At 27.2% G+C, this 26,246-nt stretch overlaps 5 protein-coding genes across 5 annotated transcripts; 3 read left to right on the top strand and 2 right to left on the bottom strand.

Moving 5' to 3' along the window:
* Positions 1–438: 438 nt before the first annotated feature.
* LOC119684338 (KH domain-containing, RNA-binding, signal transduction-associated protein 2-like) lies at positions 439–2,614 on the bottom strand. The gene is made up of 6 exons (XM_038098365.1): positions 2,325–2,614; positions 1,827–1,948; positions 1,397–1,761; positions 1,246–1,341; positions 960–1,039; positions 439–839 (listed from the first exon to the last, which is right to left on the bottom strand). The coding sequence occupies exons 1-6, from the start codon at positions 2,491–2,493 to the stop codon at positions 706–708; spliced, it is 966 nt and encodes a 321-aa protein (XP_037954293.1). The 5' UTR covers positions 2,494–2,614; the 3' UTR covers positions 439–705.
* A 1,396-nt stretch (positions 2,615–4,010) lies between these two features.
* Positions 4,011–4,771, top strand: LOC119681746 (DNA polymerase epsilon subunit 4). Its single transcript, XM_038095018.1, has 2 exons — positions 4,011–4,317; positions 4,381–4,771. The coding sequence occupies exons 1-2, from the start codon at positions 4,092–4,094 to the stop codon at positions 4,665–4,667; spliced, it is 513 nt and encodes a 170-aa protein (XP_037950946.1). The 5' UTR covers positions 4,011–4,091; the 3' UTR covers positions 4,668–4,771.
* A 2,243-nt stretch (positions 4,772–7,014) lies between these two features.
* On the bottom strand, positions 7,015–12,948 carry LOC119681535 (KH domain-containing, RNA-binding, signal transduction-associated protein 2-like). Its single transcript, XM_038094762.1, has 5 exons — positions 12,490–12,948; positions 11,921–12,422; positions 9,750–9,863; positions 9,503–9,690; positions 7,015–8,484 (listed from the first exon to the last, which is right to left on the bottom strand). The coding sequence occupies exons 1-5, from the start codon at positions 12,743–12,745 to the stop codon at positions 8,348–8,350; spliced, it is 1,197 nt and encodes a 398-aa protein (XP_037950690.1). The 5' UTR covers positions 12,746–12,948; the 3' UTR covers positions 7,015–8,347.
* Positions 12,949–14,298: 1,350 nt separating this feature from the next.
* Positions 14,299–17,589, top strand: LOC119682062 (KH domain-containing, RNA-binding, signal transduction-associated protein 2). The gene is made up of 5 exons (XM_038095405.1): positions 14,299–14,590; positions 14,643–14,761; positions 14,833–15,263; positions 16,432–16,535; positions 17,172–17,589. The coding sequence occupies exons 1-5, from the start codon at positions 14,371–14,373 to the stop codon at positions 17,405–17,407; spliced, it is 1,110 nt and encodes a 369-aa protein (XP_037951333.1). The 5' UTR covers positions 14,299–14,370; the 3' UTR covers positions 17,408–17,589.
* Positions 17,590–19,960: 2,371 nt separating this feature from the next.
* LOC119682686 (DNA repair protein RAD50-like) lies at positions 19,961–24,721 on the top strand. The gene is made up of 9 exons (XM_038096179.1): positions 19,961–20,114; positions 20,166–20,550; positions 20,617–20,802; positions 20,861–21,074; positions 21,206–22,384; positions 23,619–23,685; positions 23,741–24,097; positions 24,183–24,358; positions 24,439–24,721. The coding sequence occupies exons 1-9, from the start codon at positions 20,046–20,048 to the stop codon at positions 24,713–24,715; spliced, it is 2,910 nt and encodes a 969-aa protein (XP_037952107.1). The 5' UTR covers positions 19,961–20,045; the 3' UTR covers positions 24,716–24,721.
* The last annotated feature ends 1,525 nt before the right edge of the window (positions 24,722–26,246 follow it).

The following is a 26,246-nucleotide window of genomic DNA, read 5'->3' as shown; positions in this document are numbered from 1 at the left end:
AAAAAAACTGTTAGGACTTTATACACTGACAAATTTAAATATCAGAAATATTTTCCATTACATTGTTTTAATTAAGAAATTTCGATTATAAAAAAAGATATATTCAATTCTGATCTTTTTTCATCACTGTTATATATATTTGTTTTGAATATATATTTAATTTTTATATGTGAATTATTTATAAGATTTTTAGATAATTTTTATGCATTTATATTTTATTTATTAAATATTATTTATAAATGATTTCTTTGTCTTCGATTATATTTTATATTGTGTAAATTATAGTAAAGTTAATGTATATTCTTATATATATTATGTTGTAATTTAAATAATATGAACAATATTTTTAAGTTCGATTTACACATATATAAATATAATTTCATTGTGTGTTTAGTGAATTTAGTTTAGTTTTTGTACTTAAAATAAAACAATTTTGTAAATGTTCTGCTAATTAATTAAAGAAATGTATAAAAAAGTGTAATAAGATTATAAAATATTCATTCAGTTTTTGTGATATATAGAACTTGTTATTATTAAGAAATATGTAAATCGACTTTCACATTTATTATTGATTGTTAAATTATAATTTATATTAGATTTTTTTTTTATAAGATTATTTAGGCATTATAGCTTTCACTAATTTTATGTAAATATTTAAACATTAATTTGTTGTCATAATTCTTTATATAATATTGATTTGAGTTATTAATTATATTTATTTAAAAATGAAAAGGTATTGGGTTTGTAAGATTTTATAGGTGTTTCACGAAAACGTTTTACATCGGTGGTATATGGACCAACTTGTTGACGTTTGAAGCCCGCTGGTACTGAAGCCCTAGCTATAAAATAAAATTTCTATTACTATGAGTGGCTTTACTCATAATTATTTGAATGGCTTAAACATTTGACGTTAATAATACAATATTTATTTCAAAAGATGTTACTAAACACTAATATACCTTTAGAGTAACCATAAACTGACTGAGCTGGGCGATTTTGTATACGAGCATTATAGACTGGTTCTACTGCTTCTTCAGTTCTACAAATAAAATTTAAATATCGATAATTAATTTTTATTGTTTGACTATATATTTAATAATTGCTCTTTAATTAAAATTTCGTTGGAATATTAAAATTGTTTTAATGTTAATGTTAAAAAAAAAATTAAAAATTTAATAGAATACGACTTAATTGAAGGTCAAAATTGTAAGTAAAATTATGACTTGAAATTGTGATAAAACTTACTCAGGAGCGTGAATTTGATATGATATATTTCGAAGCAAATTCATGTACTTTGGTGCACCACTAGGCCCGCCTGATAGTTTATTTTCAAGAAAAGATCTAATAGAACAAAATAAAAATTTCATAACCACATAATATATTTTAAAATATTTACTTGTTCACATATGGATGAGCACCATTTAACTGCTTGATTGACTGAGGATCAATTTCCATTAGTTCTCGAAATTGTTCATGAGAAACCTCATCATTCTTATCTGGAACTATATATTTACGTATTTCTGCCAGAGCATATGCAATACGAGCGTAACTTTCTGCAGGGCTCGAAATAGTAGATATTTCTAGAAACAAATTTCTATTTAAATGGGAAAATCTTGGATCACCGGAGTTACGCAATTCCTCTTCTTTATTCCGATCGCGCATCGAATTACGGCCTTTAATAGCAATTTTACATTGAGTCTCTTCCTGCAGGCGCCTTAAAGAATTTCCTTTTGGACCCAAAATTTTTCCACTGAAGTTAAACTGAAAATAAATATAAATTATATTTTTAAATATTCAACAATTATAACTGTATGTTTGATTCTTACCTTTGGATATTGCTTAACTGGCACAAAAACTTTTTGACTAATTTTAAGCGGTTTTTGCTTATACACGTCAGCATAATATTCTTTACCAGGAATGCGACCTGTAGAATACACCTTGTCGAACGCTAAATTATTAAAAATATTAAGAAACCAATTAAAGTATAATATACTACAGTAATGTATAATATATTATTCATATCCTTCTACGCTAATCTTACCATTGTACTTTTTATCGAAAATTTTACAAATTAATTAATATAGTAAAAATATACTAATAAAATATATATTTACAACGTTTTAAAACCACAATTTGAAAAAATTGTTATTATATATAACAATTTTATATATTGTTGTTATATATAAGGTAATCTATATGTTTTCAACGATTTTCAGCTCATTACTAACAATAAAATAAATATTGTTTTTTGAATTATTAATACCTACATGAAATACGTATATATTTGTTTTTGGCTTATGTACATTTCCATCGAATTGGCTTACCTTCATCAATTAAAAATTTACAAAGCGGAAAAGAATCTTCCAAACGTTGACGTTCCTCTTCCAAGTCATTTAAAAACTTTTGTGCCACTTCATTAATTTTTGGTTGCTGATGTTCGGCAAATCTTGCTTCATCCATTATCTGTTCTTCTACACGATTCAATTTCAACATAACAACTTTCTTACTGTAAATTAACAGCAACCAAATAAATAATTAATATTTCCAAACTTATTTGCTTCACTAGCTCTAAACAAGAAGCGGGAATACAATACCTATTATTATAAACGTGAAAGAAGAGCACATATAAGGCTTTATATATTTGCTACGCTTACTCAGCATGTGTTGATATGGGAACAAAATAGAAAATAAAATACGTCATGCAATCGCCATTTTTTTCTACATTATTCATTTGAATAAAACATTTTATTATATTTTATATTTTAAACTGATTAATATAAATAGGAATATATAGATAGTATTTTATAATTAGTATTTAATTTTTGCAATTTATACAACTATACTATAGAATATTTTCATACTATAGTTGTTTTATATACAATTATTTTGAGATATATTTAATAATACAATACTATTGCAATAAACATACTTAAAATGTACGCGTTAACTGTAAAGTTATTAATCATATTTCCAAACAAAATGTTCTAGTTTATTACTTCAAAATATATTAGGGATATTCACTCTTTCTTGCAAATTCATTGCCAGGTGAACGAAATGTACAAATTGCAATGGGCGAGAAAGTTTCATGCAATTGTTTGCAATCTTGCTATATATAAACCCATGTTTATATATTTGCAACGCAACAAGAAAAGTAAAAATAGCTGTTTTGACATCTGTTGCTTCTGATGTGAATGTGGTAGGCTGAAAAAACAGCTGTTTTATTTTGATGTTACAATTCTGCAACAGAGATCTTCTCGCACTCCTGCAATTTTAATATAGCATTTTTACATTTCGTGCACCTTGCAATGACTTTGCAAGACAGAGTGAATACCCTTATTGTTTTGTTTTTTTTTCTATTCGCTAATTTATGAAAATTATACTATATTCATGGATTTTTTATACAAAGGTGTCACATATTGTTGTATATTTTTCAAATTAATCGCAGCGGCATGAACAGTCAAAATTTTCAGAGAAAAAAATGCTGACTTATTTTGAATAATTACGAAGTGTTAACATGTTATATTATATTACGCTGTTATATTCCTTTTTGATTGATTTTTGTTTTTGACATATTGTTTTCAGCATAAGCTGAATGCAATTATTTTCTAATTTGTACATTTTACCCTTCCATATGCCACAAAATTTATGATTAAGGCCATGTGCGAGTAAATTTAAATTTTCTTTGGGATTTTTTGCACTACACTTATGAAAATATTTATTTATTGCATTTGTTAATTATTTTTGGTCAAAAGTTTTCAAATTTATTTATTTATTAATTAAACATCTTATAAAATTTTCACAATGGTAACACACAATTTACCTAATTTTAATCTAATTTATCTCGAAATTCTGCTAAGTACCAACAGTCGCTGCCATAATTTACTATTTTCATCAATTTACTTGAACTCGCACACAGCCTAAATACACTGTGGTAACACCTGTTGCTATTAGCCACTGTCATTCTGTTCAATAAGTATTTTTAAAATATTTTTTAAGTGTGGCATCTCTAAGGTTTTTGTTTTTAAATATTTGCGTAAGGTAAGGCTGCGTATAGTTGCAGTTTGGCGCACTTGCTTTTAATAAAACTAAAAATGGATAGTGAAGATTTTGTTGATACAATATCAACAGAAAGTAAAGGGATGGACGCGGATACGCTAGATGAAGAAACCGAAGCAGTATTAGAAACTGGCGGAGAGGATGATGAATCCAAGCAAACAGAAAACAATAACTCTGATGATAACATTGACACTATTGAGGAGGAGATTAATTTAGTAACTTCGGAAGCCGAGAATAACTCTGAAAAAATTAATGACAAAGGTATTAATAATTAATAAATTAAAGTGAATTTTATAAGTAAATTTTATAAATAAAAATATTTAGATAAACCGAATGACACGAAATCTGTTGAGCCAGAATATAATAAATTGTTTCAGTTGCCTATGTCACGTATTCGAAATCTGATGAAGTTAGATCCTGATATGAATCTCGCCTCACAGGAAGCTGTTTTTATTGTTACCCGAGCTACAGAATTGTTTATTGAATCTCTTGCTCGTAGTGCATACACATTTACAGCACAATCAAAAAAGAAGACTGTACAGAAACGCGATGTTAACCTTGCAGTATCTTCTGTAGACAGTCTCATATTTTTAGATGGTGCGATGGACTAGACAGCAATAACAACTATTGTTTGTTAATTTAGCTTTACTATTGATTAATATAGCTTTACTATTGTTAATTTTTTAAAGAGTAATATAAATTTCAACTATGAGTGACTGAAACAAATACATTATTTTTAATTTACATAAAGTTTTAAATTTAGTATGTTTAGATCTCACTTTAAAAATTCGATTTGCATAAAATTATGCTACTTCTATAACTAATAAAATAGTCAAGATGGTGCATCGTATCGATCATAGTTTTAAGAAACAAATATGGGTACTTATAAAACTCAGTCAAAAACACATGTATTGAGCCTTAAATTCAAATCAATATGACGGATAGGTATGCGGTTAACAATTATAAATATTGTATTCGATTTTAATAAAATTTAACTTTAATATGTTTGTATAAATAAATATAATAAAATTGTATATATAGGTATAGTATTAACAGCACGACCACTCTTTAATTTTATTATCTTATATAGATTTTTATGTTCATCATAAAAGACACACATTTATGCATAAACTCTTGATAGATACATGCTAGTGGCAGTTCAGTAGATTCATCTAGGATCTAGGTTTAGAGTACGCCAGCTACCTATCGAAATGAGTCCAGTACAATCTGGCTGTTCAGTACAGTACTAAAACTATCAAAACCAAGGTTAGAATTACATGAATTAGAATTATACCATAATTGGAATGAATTAAATATTATAAATTTATAAATAACTTTCAAAGACATTTTTCTAAATTTAAGAATAATGTGCTGTCTTTTGCTTTACATTTCATTTTCCATTAATCCCATGCAAACTTATAATGATTGATTGTGTTAATTGTAACTATTTTCACTATAAGATAGCCTTATTAAACATTTATTAGATTTCGGATTTAAAAATTAAAATGTTTCTTGACTTAATACCAAGCTAATACTCCAACTTGATAGGTTGGATGCTTAACCTATATGCAATATAATCATTGTTCAATTTTTTTTTATATTGTCGTTGCTATATAGTAGCAGTGGCAAAATCCTAGTCCATAGTTACTCATAAGCTAAGCATAGTCATCTAAAATGGCCCATGAGAAATGGACTAAGTATTATTGAACTAAATAATTGAAATGAATTTAAAAAAATGAAAATGAAGGAATTGGAGAACAAACTAAAAACAATTTACAAAAATTTATGGATTGGAAAATGCTATGGAGTCTAATTAAAAAAAAGAAAAATAAGTTTAAATTGACTTTTTTTATAACTTGAACGTATATAAAATGTTTTAAATGTCACTGTTATAAAATTCTATGGTTAGAAATGATTTTTATATAAATTTTAAAAAATTTATTATAGTGATTTGCACATATATATAGCGTCGATCACCGCTCTAAATCTATTAAACCTTAATTATGAATATATATATACATGTATAAATAAAAGACAAACATTTAGGCGTTAAGTATAAATTTATTTATTAAATTTAAATTTATATAATATATTTTTACAAAATAATTATGTTTACAAATACCAATTCATATTAATTTTCTTATAGTTCTATGTTTTACTTACGTATTTGCTGTTTAACCGTTCCTTGATTTTAATTAAATAATAAAATTTTTAATTATTTTTAAGTTTTCGCATATGTCATAATTGTTTTTTAAAATTATACTTAACATTTGTTTAATTATATATATTGTTGAAAATAGTTTTTTTTTTATTTAATTTGTATATACGTTACTTAACAATTTCTTTTGTTTTGGTTTTATTTAAGCAGAGGAAATATAACTTTAATTAAATTCTTTTTTATGAACAAATAGATTTTGACGCTTTTCACTTTATATTTTTTAAAATGTTTTATAAATACAATTAATTAAATCGAAAAATGTTGCATAAATTAAAATGTCCAACGAATATTAATATATTTCTTTAGAATGTTTGATATTGCTAGATATAAAATAATTTATTGTTTTAAAATTGATTAAATGTTGTGATTTTTTTTTGTTCCGCTATATTTTTTGTTTAATGATGTTCATTTAGAATGGAGTTTTGAAACGCACATATAGAGGATCATATTCTTTGAGATACGTCCAGAGAAGAGATACACTAGTTATCAAAATTAACAATGAATTTAGATCCATAAACTGAACCAATGTTACTTTCAAATTTGCGAGAAAAGTATTTGTTGATTAATTTGTCGCTTCTAATGTCAAGGACTTATGTGTGCTAGGTTAAATGGATTATATGAATTTCATATTATTTTACATGTACATAATAGTTTAATGAAAGTTAATGAAAGAGAGAGAAAGAGAGAGAGAAAGAGAGAGAGAGAGAGACAGAGATCTCATTTTAGAAATATATTCACCTTGTGTATTATTATGTTGAGGCTAGTTGAGTCAGTGCACTTGAGCACTTTTATTCTCTATTAACTGCGAGGTTTCTTCGTAATAACTCTCTTGACTCGCCTTGACTGAATTATTGTTTATCACTTCATCATATTATTTTAAATATATGTATATATAAAATAAAAATAGATAATGTGTGACCTCATATATCTGATTTGAAAAATAGGAATAGCTTATTTATATTCAAATTGTTTACATGTATATAACAGTAAAACCAACAATGCTAAGTTTTTAATACGAACTAATGGGTCACATTTGAAATATATAAGCATGTAGCTTGTGAATAATATACGTACTTTTGTTTAACATTGTAAAATCAAATGCTTAGTTTTTAATGAGAGCGTAATAGTAGAGTTAAAGAGATTCGCAAAAAAGAGACTCTCTGTTATAGATTCATTCTCAAAATAGAGACTCTGTTTTAGATTTATTCTCAAAATATATGTATCTTTTTTAACTTCATATTATTTTTTAAATACATAACACAATAACAAAGGAAATCAATACTAAGACTGAATTAACCCAATATATCTCATCTCAAGAATCTAAGTATCTCATATCTTAATGAAATTTTTTCCGTATGTGCAGATATATTAATTAATAAATTAATAAATATATATGTATATATATATATTTATTTGTGTATAAATTTTAACATATGACGCGATCAATGTAGGTAAGCAATTGCGTTTAAATAGAATTAAATGAGTTGATTTAGTTACTGCAAAAATTTGTTTTTTTTTCACTCTACTCTTAAAAGTTTTTAAATTATTATTAGCCATTAAATATTAAATATATTAATTTATCTTAATAGGTGTGATCAGAAAGTACACACTTTAATTTTTTCCGCCATTGTGTTTTTGGCTTATATTTGTAAAACGACTGATGGAAATTCAGTCGCAATTTATTCCTATTTTTTATTTGGTACTTATAAGCTGTAAGTTTAATACCAGTTTTATTTTTATTTAATTAATTAATTAATTAATTACTTTCATTTAATTTACTGCTTTCAGTTTTCTTAATATAATATTTTACCGTTCCATTAATTGTGAGTTTATGTAATTAATGACTGTATTAATTTGTGAATAAACGATATCGAATATTTTATATGTAAACTTTTATACATATTCTGTGTTTTTTCTTTTGTGTGTTTCTAATTTTTTTTTTTTGTTTTTTTAAATATGTACGTTTAGTTTAGTTTAGTATTTATAACTTTTTAGTTTTAAATGTTGTAGTTATACTAATTAAGACGATTCCTTTAATTTCAATATATCTTTGTCATCAGTGTTTATAAATTTTTAACGAATTTTCGGATATGGAGCCGTACGATAGCGAACACTTTCACGGGAACGTGATCCTGTATCATAGTGTGAAGATGAATGGGATCCAGATGCTGCTGGTCGGTAAGATGATGAGCGACCATTGCTAGGTTTGGCTAAGTTGAAGAAAGTTTTTTTTGTTACTTACATTTTTATATGTTTTCGTTATTTTTTTACCATTGTGTTTGATTGAAATTTTGTCATTATAAAAAAAATCAACAATTTTATACATTGGTAAAGTATCTATAATTACTTGCTTTTGAAGGATTTGAGATTAAAAAATATATATTACTATCACAGAAGACGGTCTCAGTTTCATTATTTTACTTTTATTTAACTTTTTGTGAAATGCAGAAGTTGACTTCAATGAACGCTTTTTTAATTAAATCAAATTTAAGCTTTAATGAATTATTTCAAAAATCAAAAATCATAAAATAATTTTTTATTCATTTGTTTAATTAGTTTTGGTATTAGTTTTGATATTTTTTAATTTCTTTTTTTTTTGAGATCATACAAATTTTGCTTTAATGTGATTAAATTTCCTGTATAGATTGTTTTATATATTTTTGATTTTTAATTATTGTAAATCATTTAATTATTTAACCATCGATTCTCGAACGTTAATTAAAGCATTTATCAAAGTTTTTGTTTAAACTTTTCTAAACTAGAAGTTTTTTTTTTGTTTTTATATGTTTTATAGAGATTTTTGAGAGTGTTGAAAATATATTTTAGACCGATGTAAATAAATTAATTTTTTTTTCAAACTTTTTTAAAGTTTTGCGTTTTTCAAAAGTAATATTCCATTTCCATACTCATTTCGACGATTTTTACAAATAAAAAAATCTTATTTTAGTTATTGTAAATGAAAGACTTAACCATGTATACCATAATGGACAAGAGATGTAGTTTTTGTTGTTTTCTTTTAAATGAATTGTATATATTAACATATATATAAACAACATTAAGTATATTTTAGCAGTGTACTTATTTAACTATCAACGATAGTGAAATGAAAATATCTTTTATAAAATATCACAGATATCAAAATTTTATATTATATACAGCAACTACATGCAATTCCATTTTGGTATATATGTAGTTTTATTTGAATCATTTAAATATGTAATAAATTACCTGCATAAGCTGCTGCAGCATATGATGATGAATGCGCATGATATTCACGTCTATATTCACGTTCATATGAACCACTGTCATATGGTGCATGATGACCACTTGCATGTTTAGAAGATGGTGGTGGTGGTGGTGTTCCATACCTATCGTATTCGCTGGGATGCTCATATAAATGGTCGTGCTCGCGAGATCTAGACAATGTTTTTATGTTTAGTTTTTTATATATAAATAATTTTTTAAATATTCAAACCTGTGTGATTTTACCATTCCATAAGCAGGATCTTCCATAACATAACGTGCTTTTTCCAAAATTGAATAAACTTTTGGTTTAGCACCTTTATCATATATTGATGGTGGTGGTGTTCTGTAATATATTTTATACAAATGATTGATTTATATTAAGAATAATATATGCTTGAAAAAATATTGAAAACACAGACACAGTGTATATTGTTATTTCTAATTTGTATTAATGGTGTATGGTATATATAGATTTTATATACACTAACATTTAAAATCTAGTCATAAGAGATATTATTTTTTTCTTTATCGTAGTTAGTAGTTGTTCGCTTTTTTAAATATTCGTAGTTTAAAGACTTTCTCAACTTCATTTAATAAAGTCATTTCATGTTGATTATGGAAACATCTTCTACTCATACAAGAATACAGTGCTTAACTTAGTTGGAGCGGTTTTGAATTTCGAACATACTACTTTTATTGTAATTTGATCATAATCAAATATAGACGATAGTTCACTCCAATATTAATAAAAGTCTAAAAATGTCTATACAAACATTTTAAATGTTACAAAACATTTTACATATTAAGTACTCTGTGCGTGTCCAGAAAAAACAGTAAGATTCCAAAATTTTTTTTTATTTATATTCCAATAATAATAAAATAAAAAAAATGTAAGAAAAAAACTTATAAAGGTGTACAAAGCCTCTGTGACAGTGCCGTTTTTATTTAAATATATATCAAATTTTTTAAATACGCTAAAGATACAGATAGTTCAATGAACAAATAGTCCACAAAAATGACAGTGTTTACGCCCTGATGCCACTTGTCGACTTCGACGACTAAGTGCCGTTCGCCACATCGTAAAAGAATTATGCAGATCCTTGCGAGTTACAACAACAAGAAAAACAACATGAACAAATCTTCTAATAGTCTGGATGTTGACTAGCTTTGCTACTGTAGTTCGATTTAATCGAACTATCCGACTGATGAAAAAGAATAGAAAAATAGAAAACTAATATTGCCTTTTCTAGATAATAAGCAATTTATTTTTAGTTCAGCTGTTATGCTAAGTGGATACATATGATAAAAAAATTTTTTCTTCATATTTCTGTCTAGCTAGAGCACACAAGAATTATATAAAACTAGAAAATGTACGCCATCATTAATAATTATAAATTATTAATCAGAATAGGCCAAATTCTCGTGTCTAAGTGAATCGATCTTATTTATATAAGGGAAGCTGCTACGTATACCTACCCTATAAACATATTGCGATAAATTTTGATTTAATTTTTTTCGCTATCAAATGCAAAATATTGAAAGTTTGATATCAACCCTTATCTACGTTGACAGTTCACTTATAAAAAGTATATGCAATTTTTTTTATAAAAGAAAATAAAAAGTGAATTTAAGAGTATTGGCTGTTTCTTTGAAATATGATGACTCATTTTACATTCCCTCTTTATATTAGTACCTCAAAGGGAATGCAAATTGTCATACTTAAAAGCACACATAAAAGAGTAATATCTTCTACCTCGTGCACTCAAACCAATGTATTACAGAAATGCGGAATTACTGGTTAGCACATCAAAAGAATGAATAAATCAAAAACAAACGTTTTAAACAATAAAAAAAGAATTCTGTTTATTCATATGTTCCAAGTAGCCAAACTATTTTTTCTGGTATATATTTCTCGCATGAAATAACTAATGAAATCTTGAGAATTAGAACGATAAAATGACCACATATGAGATAGTTTTCAAGGTCTTTTAAGAAAATTTTGACTATGATATAAGTTTCCTCATAAGAAAGGAAACTATCATGAAAAGGAAAAATCAATATAAATTAAATAACTATCACCTTCGTTAGAAAATCTATCGCAAGAACGATCATTCGGGGCTGTGCTGATTATGTTGCTACTCTTGTAATAAGTAAGTATTGACTTAAACAAAGTTATGCTTACTTAGTAGTTTAATTTTAAAGAGGATATCATCTATATAAGGATTAGATGTGTTTAAGGGAAAAGTTCTGTGAGAGAAATTTGTTTTTTTGTGGTCATTAGAATCATTGGACTGCCTGGGTGTTGAAGAATGCGGGGACGGACAGACAATGATGCAATTCATCCAGTTTTACCAACTCCACTCTATGATTTATAATTATATTACTATGTTAATATCTTACCGGTTACTATAGGAACCGTGCTCGCCATATGTTTTGGCATAATGAGATTTTTTGTACATGCGTTCCTTTGCATCCATTTCGCGCATCTGTTCCATGCGAATATCGTCGTTAGCATCGGGAATCATAAATTTACGTATTTCTGCTAAAGCATATGCTATCCGGTGATATGCTTCAGAAGGAGGTGCTACAGTTGAAATCTCAACATGTAAGTCCCGACTTAAATGTGCATATTTGGGATTTCCTGAACTGCGAAGTTCTTCTTCTTTAGCATGATCCCTCATAGAATTACGACCCATAACAACCATTTTACAAAATGTTTCCTCTTGGAGTTGCCGAAGTGTGTTACCCTTTGGGCCGAGTATTTTTCCAACAAAGTTAAATTTTGGATATTCTTTAATAGGAAATAATACTTTCTGTGCAACTCTAATAGGTTTTTCATTATATACGTTCGCATAGATTTCAGGCTTTGGTATACGTCCACTAACAAGTATTTTTTCCACTTCTAAAAAGATAGTATGATATGTGTTGTAAATTAAAACTGTGTAAAAGTATAACTGTGTTTAATATACCATCATCCATAAGCCGCTTGCATACTGGATATTTTTCCAAGGATTTTTTCTCTTGTAAGCATTCATCCAAATAGGCACTTGTTTTTTCATTTAATTGCGGTGCATCGTGTAATCCTTGGGTGTGGTTAGATTGGTGTTCCTGGTTGCCATCAACGTCACCATCGCCACCCCCGCCACTAACATCATCATCGGCACGACGTTTTCTTTTGTAATCGCTAGTATCTTCACTATAGTCTCTATCATATTCACGTGGCATTTTATTGACTTGTACTTTTTTATTTCTCTTATTAAATTATTTACTAATATCTTAATCAAACACCAAATTTTCTAACAGAAATTACTGAAAAATGATATATCGGAAAATGTATGTATGTATCTGAGCAAGCGTTGCCAGTGTTGATGGTGTGCGTAAATTTTTCATACAAATGCTTTGCTACATTTTGATACAACTCATACACATCTGTTTCATAAATCAGTCAATTTTGTATGGCTGTCAAATTTTCAAATTTAAAAATTTAAAGTTCATAAAAGTATCGCAAGATGTGGTAGGTTGATTGTAGTAACATTTGAGCAGACATTTTTTCTGCTGAATTTAAATAATAATAATTTTTTAATCCTTGAACCGATTAACAATATGACAAACTGTATACTTTCTAGTTAACGCCAATCAGTGGATAATTGTTCTTTTTCAACTGGAAAGTATATTTATTGTTGTTCTGGTACTCTTGAAGTTTCAAATTTTCCTGAGCGTTCAATATTTTTTTAATATAATTCTCAACACCGATAAGTATAATTAGAAACATTAGAAATATAATTACTGTACATTAAAATTTTTGAACTTTAATATAATATAGTATAGGACAATATTAAAAGATAAAATTTAGAACAAAAATTCTAAAATAAGAGCAAAATTTTTAGCTCTAATAATCTGTAATATTTTATTAGCAAATTATTTAACCAATCGTAAATATTTGCTATAACGTTTAATGATAAAAAAGATTATTTGAAATAATGTAAATAAGTTTTAGTCGAATTTTTATTAATTAGAACTTCATGGATTAAAACATGGATGTTTTAGTATAAAATTGACATTAAGATACTAGTGTTTATTTTTGATTGTAATCAAAAAAGAATTAAAATTAAATTCATAAATATTTATTTGATATTAAATCTAATTTTGTCGAACTAAATATAAATAAAAAATTAAAATAATAGAAATATTATTAAAAATTACTGTAGCGAATATTGCATTAATTGCAATGAGTAATTGCGGAATATACATATATGTAACTACATATTTTAAAAATACATATACTTAAGCTGGATCTTGTATCATAAAAAATGATATATATTACTATAAATAATATATATGATGACATTTATCATGATGAACATGATATCATAATTATTGCAATTGCATAATAAAGGTTGTAGCTTAATATTGTATTGAACTTGAATTAAAAGATTATTGAATATATATTAAATTAGTTTGAGTGTGGAATGAATTAGATTCTATACAGTATGTGAACGAAACATATTATATGTTTTAATTATTAAAAGAAATGCACACTATGTATAAAAATCTATGTGCAAAAAAAATCTATGTATAAAAATGCAACACTGTTGGTCGTATTTTGATTCTAATTATTTTGGATAAGAACTTCATCTAGTATTCAGGCGAATAATCGGCAACTGTCATTTATTTTCGCCGACGTATGGAAAAAAATCTTAAAAGCAAGAAAGAAAAAGTTTATGCAGCATATTTTCTGATATTTCTCCTTTATAATTAAATTATACAAGGGAAACAGCACTAATATTAAAAATAAAAAGAACTTCTGTGCAAAATTATACTGTGAATTTTTATAAAATAATTATTGTTAAATGGCGGAAAATGGAATGCGTATTGGAGCAGCAAATGCTGCCGGCAGCTCGGCCGACGGTGATTATACCAATGGTCATAATGATCATGATTTGTCGACTGAAAATGGTAAAACACCAACTCGGTTAAATGAAGCAGCTCAAAAATACATACAGGATTTAATGTCAGAAAGAGCTAGGATGGAAAATCATTTTCCATTAGCAGTGAAACTTATCGATGAAGGTAAGCTGAACAAAAACAATTTAATTGTATAAATATTTATTGAAAATCTTAGCACTGGAACGAGTTCAATTGAACGGACGACTTCCGGCAAGAGAACAATACGCTGATGTTTATCAGCAACGCACTATTAAATTGTCACAAAAAGTGCATGTGCCTATTAAAGATAAAAAAGTTAGTAAAATATAAATAAATACTAGTTAATATATATTTAATTAATATAAATAAATATTTGATTTTTATAGTTTAATTATGTGGGAAAGCTGTTGGGTCCTAAGGGAAATTCATTGCGTCGCCTACAAGAAGAAACTCAGTGTAAAATAGTAATACTTGGACGTTTTTCGATGAAGGATCGTGCACGTGAAGAGGAATTGCGCAATTCTTCTGATATTAAATATGCCCACCTTAATTTACCTCTTCATGTTGAAGTATCAACGATAGCAGCACCTGCAGAAGCTTATGCACGTGTCGCATATGCTCTAGCTGAAATTAGACGTTATTTAATTCCTGATAAACATGATGATATTAGGCAGGAGCAATTTCGAGAATTAATGGAAGATCCAGAGGCAGCTAAAAAAATCACTATTCGACAACAACAGCAACAACAACAGCAGCAGCAGTTATCGAATGCAGGTGTTAATTCAAATCGTGGTTCTGGGGGAGGAGGGCCTTATAGGTATGTTATAGAAATTTTATTTAGTTGTATAAGTATATAAATAATATTAAACTTTTTCTTAAAAATCTTTAGAATCAATTATTATATAATAAATATTTTGTCTAGAATTATTTTTTTTCAATTTTTAAATCATTACAAATATGTAATAGTTTAAAAAATTATTTCAATATAGGATATTTAAATATTGTTTATATGTAATATTTTTATACTTATATATTGTTATTATTTATCATACTCTTATATTCAGAATATAATCTTTATATATATGTTATTTATATTTATTATTTACATTTATTATATTATATTTATTATATACTAGTATTTTAGCATTATTTTACTTCATTTTAAATATGTTATATTACATAGAAATTTATAACAATTGTATTATATATATAAAGCTTATAGCTATGACATTTTCGCCGACTGTCGGATACTTATTATATGTTATTTATATTTATTTATTGTATATATATTTATTTATTATATATATATATTTATTTATTATAAATATATTTATTTATTATATGTATATTTATTATATGTTATTTATATTTTTATTTGTTATTTGGGATGAATTATTTCTTTTAATATATACATTATCTGTAATGACTATATGATTTTCTACGATTTATTTTTATTATATAATACATACATATAATACATTTTACATACTTAAGTTTCAAAAGTAGTTTTTTATAATAATATTTAATTTTGGTTTAAACAAACATTTTTGTGATATTTTTGAAAAATTTTAATGAAACTTTTTGATAAAATATACAATAAATAAGTCATTATTAACTTTTCTAACTTTCCTAAAAACTTTTTCAAATTATTTTTTTATCTTGATTACTGTTGATGAAGTATTTCTTTTCTGCGAACAAAAGTATCCATAATATAACTATAAGCTTAAGAGGTTTGTGTATTCCTGTTGTAATAGAACATATTTATTTATCAGAGAGAACGAAGTGGGCGGGAACATATCATATAGTTATATATGTTTTATTTATTTTTATTAAATATTTTAAGAAGGGTTCTATATTTTATATATGTATATGATATATTGATTAAAACTATTATACTTTATATATATTTAGTAAATTTTGCTCTTGCATTAGATGTATTGGTTTTAAATTACAATTATAAGAAAATAAAAATATTTTGTTTTTAGACCAAAATATCAACCACAATCGCAGCTCTATCACCACAACGAAGAGCCAGTCTATTATCGTTCACATAATAATGCTTTTGTGCAGCAAAAACCTTATGTGCCAGGTAAGCATTATACGCATTAGGGTCCGGTTTCACAGTTGTGACTTAAGTACAATCGACTACGTTAAATATTAAAAACTCGGTTTTATCTTATAGCGCTTACTTAAGTTGCACTTGAATAGGCATTTAATTAATACATGCTAAAATTTTGTCAATAAAAATTTGTTGTTGCATTTAATATATTACACGTTATAATAAATAATATATACTTAATAGTTGAGTACTAAAATAAAAATGAAAAAAGTTTATAAAATACAATTTACGTTCACTTTACTAAAATAACCATAATATCTAATTATTTTGCTTATTATATTGTATTTATTTTTTCGGTTCCAGTTGTTTAATTTTTTTGATTTTTATTTTATTAAAGAGGGCAAATGAGTTTCGATGTTTATAACGTTTTTCCTCAGATAAAACAAAACGCATAATTTTGAAAGGATAATGCTCCTACTGTAAGAACATCTATTAAACGCATTAACTTCTCACGTTTTCTTCGCGCATATGTTGCACTAAGAATATCGAGTGTGAAGATAAAAAAATGGTTTAGTTAACAATGACTGTGAAACCGGTCTTAAGTGTTCTCTGAGGTTTATTTTCTTTCAATATGTTCTATTATACATCATTTTTGTTGTATTGTAGCTGGTCAGCGTCCAAATCCAATGCATTCTGCATTGCCACCTCAGGCTATTGTAGGTGCATCACCATCGGGTATGGTTTTAAATACAGTTAACTTTAGTGGGCGTGGCTCTGGAATGAATAGTGGCATGATGACGAACAATGCCTTAAGTGGTGGGGTTGGATCTGCTGGTGGTTCAGGTGCTGCACCTAACTTAAGATATCGTTCCAGTTTGCCATATAAAGTCATTAAAAATTAAAAAAAGAATTTGCCTTCCCAATTCATTGATTAATCATTGTTTTTGCTGCTCTCTTTGCCATAATTGTTTTTCACATATTTTACAAGTTTTGTCAAAAAATAATTCAATATATTATATATTGTGAAAGAAATATCGTACCACCTCTAAATTTAACCATTGAGGTTAGAAGTTTTGTTTAATTTTTTTTTTATTATATAATATTATAAAGTATATTCTATTATAAATTAGTTTTAGGTTACACACAACACAATTTGTTAATTTTTTATTAATCCTATTTTTTTCTTATGGTTTATATTTTAAATTCATATATAAAACACTATTTGAGTCACAATGTAAACAACTTTAAAAATTTACCTATAATAGATATACAAAATATAAATATAAAATAATCTCACAATATGTATAATTGGTATAATACGAATGTAATAAATTATTTATGATATCATAAAAATTGTTACTGTTAATAAATAAATTAAACACTGTCAAAAAACAAATAATTGTTAATTAACGAAAAAAAGGATATATATATAAATAAAATAACAGTTAACGTCAACCAAATTAATAAATATGATTTTATAATTATTGAAAATATAGCGGTATCGCAAGACTCGTAGTTAATAATATTTTTTCTGTATTTTTTACTAATTTAATTATTTAACTAAAAAAAATTATGTTTTAGTTATATATATATATATGTTACTTTTTGTTATTGTTTTTTTATGACATATGTATTTAAAACATATAAAATTTAAATTTTATCTTTTTAAGTTTCATTTAATAAATTGATAAATAGAATTTGATTTCAATTTGCTGAAAAATAATTAAATAAAACCCACAAAGAGATAAATTTCGTCATTAGAATAAACTTTAAGATTTAAAAATATATAAATATATATTAAATGAAGTATACATTTAATATATATATATATATTAAATGTAACAATACAATTATAAATATGTATGAATAACCACTGTAATGAAAAATTTAAATAAAAAATATAATAATCCGATAAAGATCAAATATTGAATTATTTAAGTATTATTAAATAAATTTAAATCATGTATCATGTAAATAGAATATATATATATAAACGAATACATTTTGCTTTAGTGACCAAAAAATCAATGTACATATAGACTTAAAACTTACATTTTCTTCGTGAGACCTCGGTGCATATCAACAAGAAGATAAGTAACAATAACTGAAATTTATTAAAGAGGTATTAGCTAATAGAGCCAACTTGCTGATACGAACATGTCTTGCTTTTGTGACAAAAGAATTGATATAGATGTGGACTTAATACTAATATTTTCGGCTCGTGACTGCGGTGTACAACAAACAGAGGAAAGGTAATAATTACTATATTTGGTAGCTACCAGTTATTTTAACAGAAATCTAGCAGAAGTGATGACCTAATTGATTCATGTTGTTGCTGATCGTCTTCTTTGTAAGCGTTGAAACTTTGATCGTAAACACTTAGACGAGTGCCTCCTGATCGTAGGTCGCTATTCTTCGCGTAAACATTGCTTCTATAATTAACTACACTGCAATAGACGTCATATCAAAGAAATAACGTTGAGTCGTACAGAACGCTGTATTCTGTATAGCTACAGAATGTAGTTGCAAAAAGTAAACTTTAAAAAGTTGCAGAAGGTGCTTAACTACCAACTTCTAGGTGAAATGAGAACAAATGAATAACAACTAATGTCAACACTTTGAAATTACTGATTTGAAATGATTCTTTGGGGCCAGCCATATAAAACACATAAATTTCATTTGCAACCCTGCGTTTTGCTTATTTCATAAATGAAACAAATTTACTACACTGTCAAACAAACGTGATTCGTTAAGTCAAATCGTATTAGAACGAAAAAAATTTGTGGGTGTGAACAGTCCGTTACATACAATCAATTTGCTAGAATTTATGATACAGGTTTATACAAGTTAATGTACAGAATTTATTCATTGCACTCAAAAACTAATTCAGTGTGCTTTATCCATATGAGCCATATGAAGTAATGTAATTTAAACTCACAGGAATAAGATAGTCTAAAAATAGAAATAACAATACGGTTTATTAAATGGTTAGTTCAGAAGATATGTTTTCGAAACATTTTTTTATTACTATTAGATTATATATTGGATATTCTTTTAAAATTGAGATGACCAACTAGTTTCGAAATCTTTAATACTACTTTTATTAATATTATAAATTATATTTTATAATGCAAAGAAAATATAATTTCTGCGATGAATTCAAATAAACAACTATTCTAGTAAGAGCCTTATGTCAGTAATTTGGGTTAAAAGAGAAATACTGAATGGTGTACATTATTATTAAATTTAGCTCCATATATTTAGTTTTGTCTATTATTGTTCAAAAAAAGTTTTCACTTATAGCCGATACTTCCGGAAGACGCAAGTATTTTCTTTTTGCTTGAGAAAAATAATTCTAAATTTCTACATATTTATAATGTAGGATGGGCCACCTAATTTTGTTTTACTGGCAGCATTGGCCGTACTGGCAGAATTTTATTTGTTGCCGGCAAATTTTCTTGTTAAAGTTTGTGAATTGTGAAATTATATGATTTGTGTTGTTTCTGTTTCGTTTTGTTTTGTTAAATTTTATCAAGTATTATGTCCGCCATAGAGAAACTTTCTATTCAAGGAATAAGAAGTTTTGGAGCAAATAGCGAAGACGTTCAGGTAAGTATTTTTGTTTTAATTCGCTTGGGTGTTGACATAAACTCCGTTTAGTTGATATGCTTCCAATCACCTGTTACTCTTATACTTGGAGAAAATGGTTGTGGAAAAACCACAATCATTGAATGTTTGAAATATGCTCTCACTGGAGATCCACCGCCAGGTAGTGATCGTGGAAAGAATTTTGTCCATGATCCAAAGATTTTTAGTTTGATGGATGCTATGGGTCAAATCAAATTACAAGCACGTAATATACGTGGGGAACGTATATCAGTTTGCCGCTCAATGAAAATTACAAATCGAAGAGGAAAACCTGTTTTCGAAACGCTTGATTCTACAATGAATTTTCTTGGTGCTGGTCGCAAAGAAAATCTGCATTCTGCAGATTCTATTAGTAAACGGTGCATTGATGTAGATGTGGGCATGTGCCAGTTTATGGGTATGTATTAGATAACGTTAAACATTTATTCATTGCTTATTTATTTGTTTTTTTGTTAATAAACAGGTGTATCCAAAGCGATAATTAATAATGTACTGTTTTGCCATCAAGAAGAATCTAGTTGGCCCCTTGATGAAGCAAAAAAATTGAAGGAGAAGTTCGATGCCATTTTTGGAATAACTGAATACAATAAAGCAATAGAAAAGTTTATTAGTATGCGTAAAACACAAATGGAGGATTTAAAAGTCAATGGTGAGAAGTTTTTTAAAAGTAAATTAGCTTACACATTTTAAAATGTTTGAATTTGCAGAAGCGAATTTACGCTATCTAGAACATCTTAAGCAAGAAATGGAAAATAAAATGATGGCCCTTAAAAAAGCCGAGGAGAAATGTATTGATGTTAAGCAACAATGCACTACTTGTGATGAAGAGGTTAAACCCATTGAGCAACGTTTAAACGAAATTCGTAAAGTCGAATACGATGTTGCAAAGTATCAGTCACTTAAAGTAGAAATTCAGACAAAGTATGTTTAAAAAAAAATAATAAATTTTTAATATTAATTTTTTCTTACCGAAAGTGATGACAATAATAAATATAATAATAATAATAATAATAAAGTTTATTAAAAAAAAGTTAACGAATTCTCCTCTATAGGCACAAAAATTGCTGTGAACAAATTGGGAATTTAACTAAAAAAATAAAGGTTATCTTTGAAGGCGACATAGATGATATAGAAAGAGAAATGAAATTATTCGATAAAAAAATGATGGATAAAAATACTGAACGAAGTGATTTAGAACGTAATTTAAATGAACTTAAGCAAAAAGATAAACACTTGCAAACTAAATTCATTGATTTGGAAAAAAAACGTTGCATGTTAATACAGCAACGCCAAAAGGAACAAGAGGGCATATCTAAACGTGCTAATAAAATGAAGGATCTATGTAATGAACTAGCAATTCCTTTAAATACAGACTTAGAAGAATATATTGAATGTGTGCCTGATGTGCTAGAAAAAATAGAAAATAACTTACTTGATCAACAGCGACATATTACTGAAACAACAAATAAACACGATACCGAAGATCAAAAACTTCAAACTAATATAGACACAATGCGTGTTGATCTTACTAAACTAGAGGAGACTGCAGTTACAATGAAGAAACAATTGATGCAGCATGAAACAGAAAAACGTGATTCTGAACGCAAAATTGAGGAAATCGAAGTTTCAGCAACTCGTTTAAAACAAATCACTTCTGAAGTTGATCGTTTAACTGAATCCTACAAAAGTACCTGTAAAAATCATAATCAAGATGAATTAAAAGCAAAAATTGCAAATGGAAAGTTAAAAGCAACTAAACTTCAAGGAATGTTTTCAAAAATAGATGAGCAACTAACTTTTCTTAATTCCATTTCGAATGTAATGGCAGAAATTACTATTAAAGAAAAGGAGTTGGAAAAAAGAGAACAAGAAGTACGACGTGTAAAAAATAAACATGTTGAAAATTTTAAAAAAGTATTTAATAGATCTATAGAATCTAATTTTCGGCGATCTTTGCAACAAGTATACGAAAATTTACGTCAGGATATAAAAGATTTAAATGAAAAATGTAATAATTTGAAGTTAAAAGATCAATCATTTGAAATTGAACGAAAAAATGTCAAGGAAGAATTAGGGCGATTTGAAAAAGAACTTGAGGAAAATAAAGAAATTATATATGAAAAGTGTTATGCTACACCTTTTGAGGAATTATTGGCTAAATGCAAAGAAAATGTCAACAAAAACCAATTAGAATTGGGTTCCTTAAAATCAGCTGAAGCAATGTACAAAAGGTAAATTAAGCATTATAAAAATAATTAAACATTTTTATGTAGTAAAGTGTTCATATGAGTATAGTGTTTCCTATCCAAGTGAGAAAAATTGAGAAGCTGATTCCTTAGTCTTGGTATATAATTTAAGCAAATTGAATGATATGATTTTGAGATATTGCATGCGTTTTTAATGAGAATTTTTCTCACATTTCTTAGACCAAGTGTGTTTCCTATCTAAGTACTAAAAATTTAGAAGTTGATCTCTTGATCTTTGTATATGATTTAAGCAATTTGGATTATCTGATTTTATGATATTGAATGTATTTTTAAATAGGGTCATTTGCAGTACGGTGTTGGAGCAGTTTGAGAACACTTGAATTGCAACGTTCAGATTGAATACTTCAAGTATTCAATAAAAATCTTCGAGAATAATCTGTTATATTTTTTATATTTGTTCGTATTTTATTTAACAATTATGTATCACAGTAAATGCTTGAACGCACCATTTTCGAGTAAGTTATTGTGCTCGAGTCAAATGCTTGAAATACACGTACATCAAAATGATCAAAGCTTTCAACAGATGCAATTGTCGATCCCTCTCTTCCTATCATAGATTTATCGAAATTTTTTGTACTGCAGCTAATATCAGTGAGGTCGAATATAAACGTGGACTTAAAACCATCCACACAGATGCAGTATCCTCTTCGAGACCAAAGTTGTCAGACAACAAGGTTCTCAACAGGCCTCCGCCTAACATCTCTCTAGAAGAGCAACGTCTCCCTCGTGCAGCAAGAACTGTTCTAGCTGAATCGAGATCAGGGTATAGCCAGGTGCTAAACAATTACTTATCACACATAAACACGATTATGCCCAATGTGTGTCCTACAACGCACACAAATCTATGTGCAATTGTCTTTTGGATTCACCCCATTGAAGTGGCCAGGTGTCTCCGTCTTGATCTAGGTTAATGTTCAATTAAATCCCATTCATCCAATCCACCACTTATCCTCATTCCTCCTCTCCATCACTCCCAACCACTACCCATCCACTTTCCCACTCATGTAATTATCTTGTATATCCTTTCATGTTATCTGTTTAAAGGTCTCAGCGGGTTACAACTACAGTAAGCTTCCAACAGCTCGAATAATATTTAAAGCCAATTTTATAAAGTTGGAAAACATTACTAAAATTATACATTATTTAATATATAATCTATTAATATAACAAATAAATCTTTTTAATTCTGTACTTTAAGATATATCGAAAAAATATCAGAAAATCCATGTTGTCCATTATGTCACAAAGATATGTCCAATAACGAGGTAAATTTCACTCACTTGTTATAGTAATACAATATTAATATATTTTATTTTAAAGACTATGGACCTTACTACTGAATTATCTGATGAAATACTACATTTGCCAGATAATATAAGACGAGCGGAAAAGATTTTGAAAGAAAATCAGTTAAAATACGAAAACTTACTGCAGTTAAAGCCTGTCATTGAAAAGGTCGCAAAGCTAGAAAAGGATATACCTAAACGCAAGAAACAGTTAAATGATATTAAAGATAAATTGGCAGCATGTGCTATTGAATTAGATACTTTACAACAGCAAATTGCAGAACCAACTGCAAAAATGGATTTGGCTAACTCAATGTTAAGTGACATGACTATTTTGGATGAAGCTATTAAGGATGTTGCACGTTTTAAAGATGAACTACATAAATTAAAGGTTTGGTCATTTTAAAGTAAAAGATATTTATTTTTGATATATAATACTAAATTGCTAGTTACTAATGAATATTACTAATTACTAGACTAAATTACCGAGTGACTATAATCCAGATGATACTGTTTCTATAGAAAATCTTCAATTAGAAAAAACTACACTCTCGGCAGAATTGGAAAATGAACGAAAAAGTATAGAAAATATGCAACATTTATACGAAAAAGTAATGGAATCTTTGAATACCCTTCGCGAAAAAAAGAATACGTAAGTTTTCAGTATGAATTATAAAAGTTTAAAAATATTTAAAAACCTTAAAATCACTATATAAATCATATAACTTTTAGGTTAAAAGACGAACAGATAAAATTACAGGAAGGTGTACAGTCTTTGCCACAATTAAAAGATAGACAAATTGAACTTGTTAATCTAGTTGAAACGGTTAAAATCGAATTACAACAATCACAAGCGAAAGTTAATCCTTTGGGACAGAAGCTTAAAACTGCTATAGTTGAAAAAGCTAAATGCAAAGAATTGAATCGGAAAAAGTTGCAACAACTACAGTCAAAGTTGGAAAAGCATAAAAATCTGAATCAGGATATAAAAAGGTATATAAGAAAATGACTTTATTTAAATTTGGTGAATGAAAAACAATTTTATCTTAATCTAATTATAAATTTGTACATGCTAAATATCTTAATGAATAATATATTTTCAAATTAAAATAAGTTATAAATACTTCATAAGCTTTTTTCGAGTGTAGGTTTGAAATTGGGTTAAAATCATTTTAATATGCATTTATCGTATTTACTGACCGGACAAGACTCTCTTTAACGACAATAGTCGAAATTGTGAATCAGTGGAAGACGAAGGAAATGTTGATCATCTGCTCTGCCACTATCTGGCACTATCCAGATGTGTGTATCTACTACAGGTCTATCTTTTCCTAAATTTATATACGTCATCCGTAATGGAATCGCCAAAGATATTGCGCACTTTATTAAAACAAAACAATAGTTTTCTAGCCAAGACAAGTGTCGTTATTTTAGTTAGCCAATAACTCGATTGTCTGTCCGACATTGCATTAGAAATATTGACCGCTATATAAAAGTGGCACAATTATTCGGGATAATATATTTACAATGAGCATTTCACGTGCTATCATAACAAGACCCCACCTATTGAAGCCTAAGTGTGCTACATTTGTAGTTCTACCCCTATTGACGTCGCCCATCTATTTCCATGTCAAACGACTAATTTGAGTTCTACTGATATATTGTAGAATGATATGTTAAGATACTGTTATTTATTAAGATAATTGATTTCCTTATATGCACTCAGGCAAAAAAATTAAAATGTAAAAATTTCGTCTATTCAATTTCCTAGTTTTGGAAAGGTGAGCAAACACCTTTCTTAAGTTGTTCCATTGTGAAAATTTTGTTATCCTTATATATATGTGTTTTTTAGGTCTCACTGGATTACAACAATAATAATAAAAAGTGGAAGATTGACTGACCTTGACATATATATATTTATCTATAATAATACATACTTTATTATAATAGTGTAGTAATAAAATTTAATTTAACCTGGTTTAAGATAGGTTATTTAATATTCAAATTGTTAATAAGTAACATTTACTTAATTTTTGCTAAAATTTTCACCAATTTTAGTGTTAAAAAACTGACCTTAAACCCGATTGAATTAAATTTTATTGAAATGTAGGTCAAAATAATGTTTAAATATTATAATAATATATTTTTCTTAAAATATTTTTAACTCACATTTTCGCTAAGATTTACTTTACAATTTAAGAATTTTAAAACCTAAAGTTTAAGCTCCTATAGCATCTTTACAATACCTTTTTTAAATACAAGAATTTAACTTATTAGGTGTACCGGTATGAAGTGAGCGTAAAGATACAAATGTTCCGACAGGGAACATTTGTTGTGAACGAGCCTTTATTTTTTTTGTTTGTTTGCTATGACATGTGTGAAATATATTTAGTATACATCAAGTCATTGAACAGACAACATCATATTTTTTCATCGTGTTAAAAATGTCGAATTTTGTATCAGAAAGTGATAATTTGCGGAAAGCATTAATTTTTTGTTTTCATTTGAAGAAAAGTGGTGCAGAGTCGCATCGAATGCTT

This window comes from Teleopsis dalmanni, chromosome 2 (assembly GCF_002237135.1).
Source record: "Teleopsis dalmanni isolate 2A chromosome 2, ASM223713v2, whole genome shotgun sequence".
Lineage (NCBI taxonomy): Eukaryota > Metazoa > Arthropoda > Insecta > Diptera > Diopsidae > Teleopsis > Teleopsis dalmanni.
This window is presented reverse-complemented; position numbering and strand designations above follow the sequence as displayed.

What these genes read in the sequence shown, in the direction of transcription:
- LOC119682062 (XM_038095405.1), top strand. Translation starts at nt 14,371, where the DNA reads ATGGCGGAAAATGGAATGCGTATTGGAGCAGCAAATGCTGCCGGCAGC. An exon ending in GGGGGAGGAGGGCCTTATAG is followed by an intron (nt 15,264 to 16,431) that starts GTATGTTATAGA and finishes TTTTGTTTTTAG; the next exon opens with ACCAAAATATCAACCACAAT. An exon ending in GCAAAAACCTTATGTGCCAG is followed by an intron (nt 16,536 to 17,171) that starts GTAAGCATTATA and finishes GTTGTATTGTAG; the next exon opens with CTGGTCAGCGTCCAAATCCA.
- LOC119682686 (XM_038096179.1), top strand. Translation starts at nt 20,046, where the DNA reads ATGTCCGCCATAGAGAAACTTTCTATTCAAGGAATAAGAAGTTTTGGA. An exon ending in AAAGTAGAAATTCAGACAAA is followed by an intron (nt 21,075 to 21,205) that starts GTATGTTTAAAA and finishes TCTCCTCTATAG; the next exon opens with GCACAAAAATTGCTGTGAAC. An exon ending in CTTCGCGAAAAAAAGAATAC is followed by an intron (nt 24,359 to 24,438) that starts GTAAGTTTTCAG and finishes TATAACTTTTAG; the next exon opens with GTTAAAAGACGAACAGATAA.
- LOC119684338 (XM_038098365.1), bottom strand. Translation starts at nt 2,493, where the DNA reads ATGTTGAAATTGAATCGTGTAGAAGAACAGATAATGGATGAAGCAAGA. An exon ending in CAGTTAAGCAATATCCAAAG is followed by an intron (nt 1,762 to 1,826) that starts GTAAGAATCAAA and finishes ATTTATTTTCAG; the next exon opens with TTTAACTTCAGTGGAAAAAT. An exon ending in AGTTTATGGTTACTCTAAAG is followed by an intron (nt 840 to 959) that starts GTATATTAGTGT and finishes TTTATTTTATAG; the next exon opens with CTAGGGCTTCAGTACCAGCG.
- LOC119681535 (XM_038094762.1), bottom strand. Translation starts at nt 12,745, where the DNA reads ATGCCACGTGAATATGATAGAGACTATAGTGAAGATACTAGCGATTAC. An exon ending in CAAGCGGCTTATGGATGATG is followed by an intron (nt 12,423 to 12,489) that starts GTATATTAAACA and finishes CTATCTTTTTAG; the next exon opens with AAGTGGAAAAAATACTTGTT. An exon ending in GGAATGGTAAAATCACACAG is followed by an intron (nt 9,691 to 9,749) that starts GTTTGAATATTT and finishes AACATTGTCTAG; the next exon opens with ATCTCGCGAGCACGACCATT.
- LOC119681746 (XM_038095018.1), top strand. Translation starts at nt 4,092, where the DNA reads ATGGATAGTGAAGATTTTGTTGATACAATATCAACAGAAAGTAAAGGG. An exon ending in TGAAAAAATTAATGACAAAG is followed by an intron (nt 4,318 to 4,380) that starts GTATTAATAATT and finishes AAAAATATTTAG; the next exon opens with ATAAACCGAATGACACGAAA.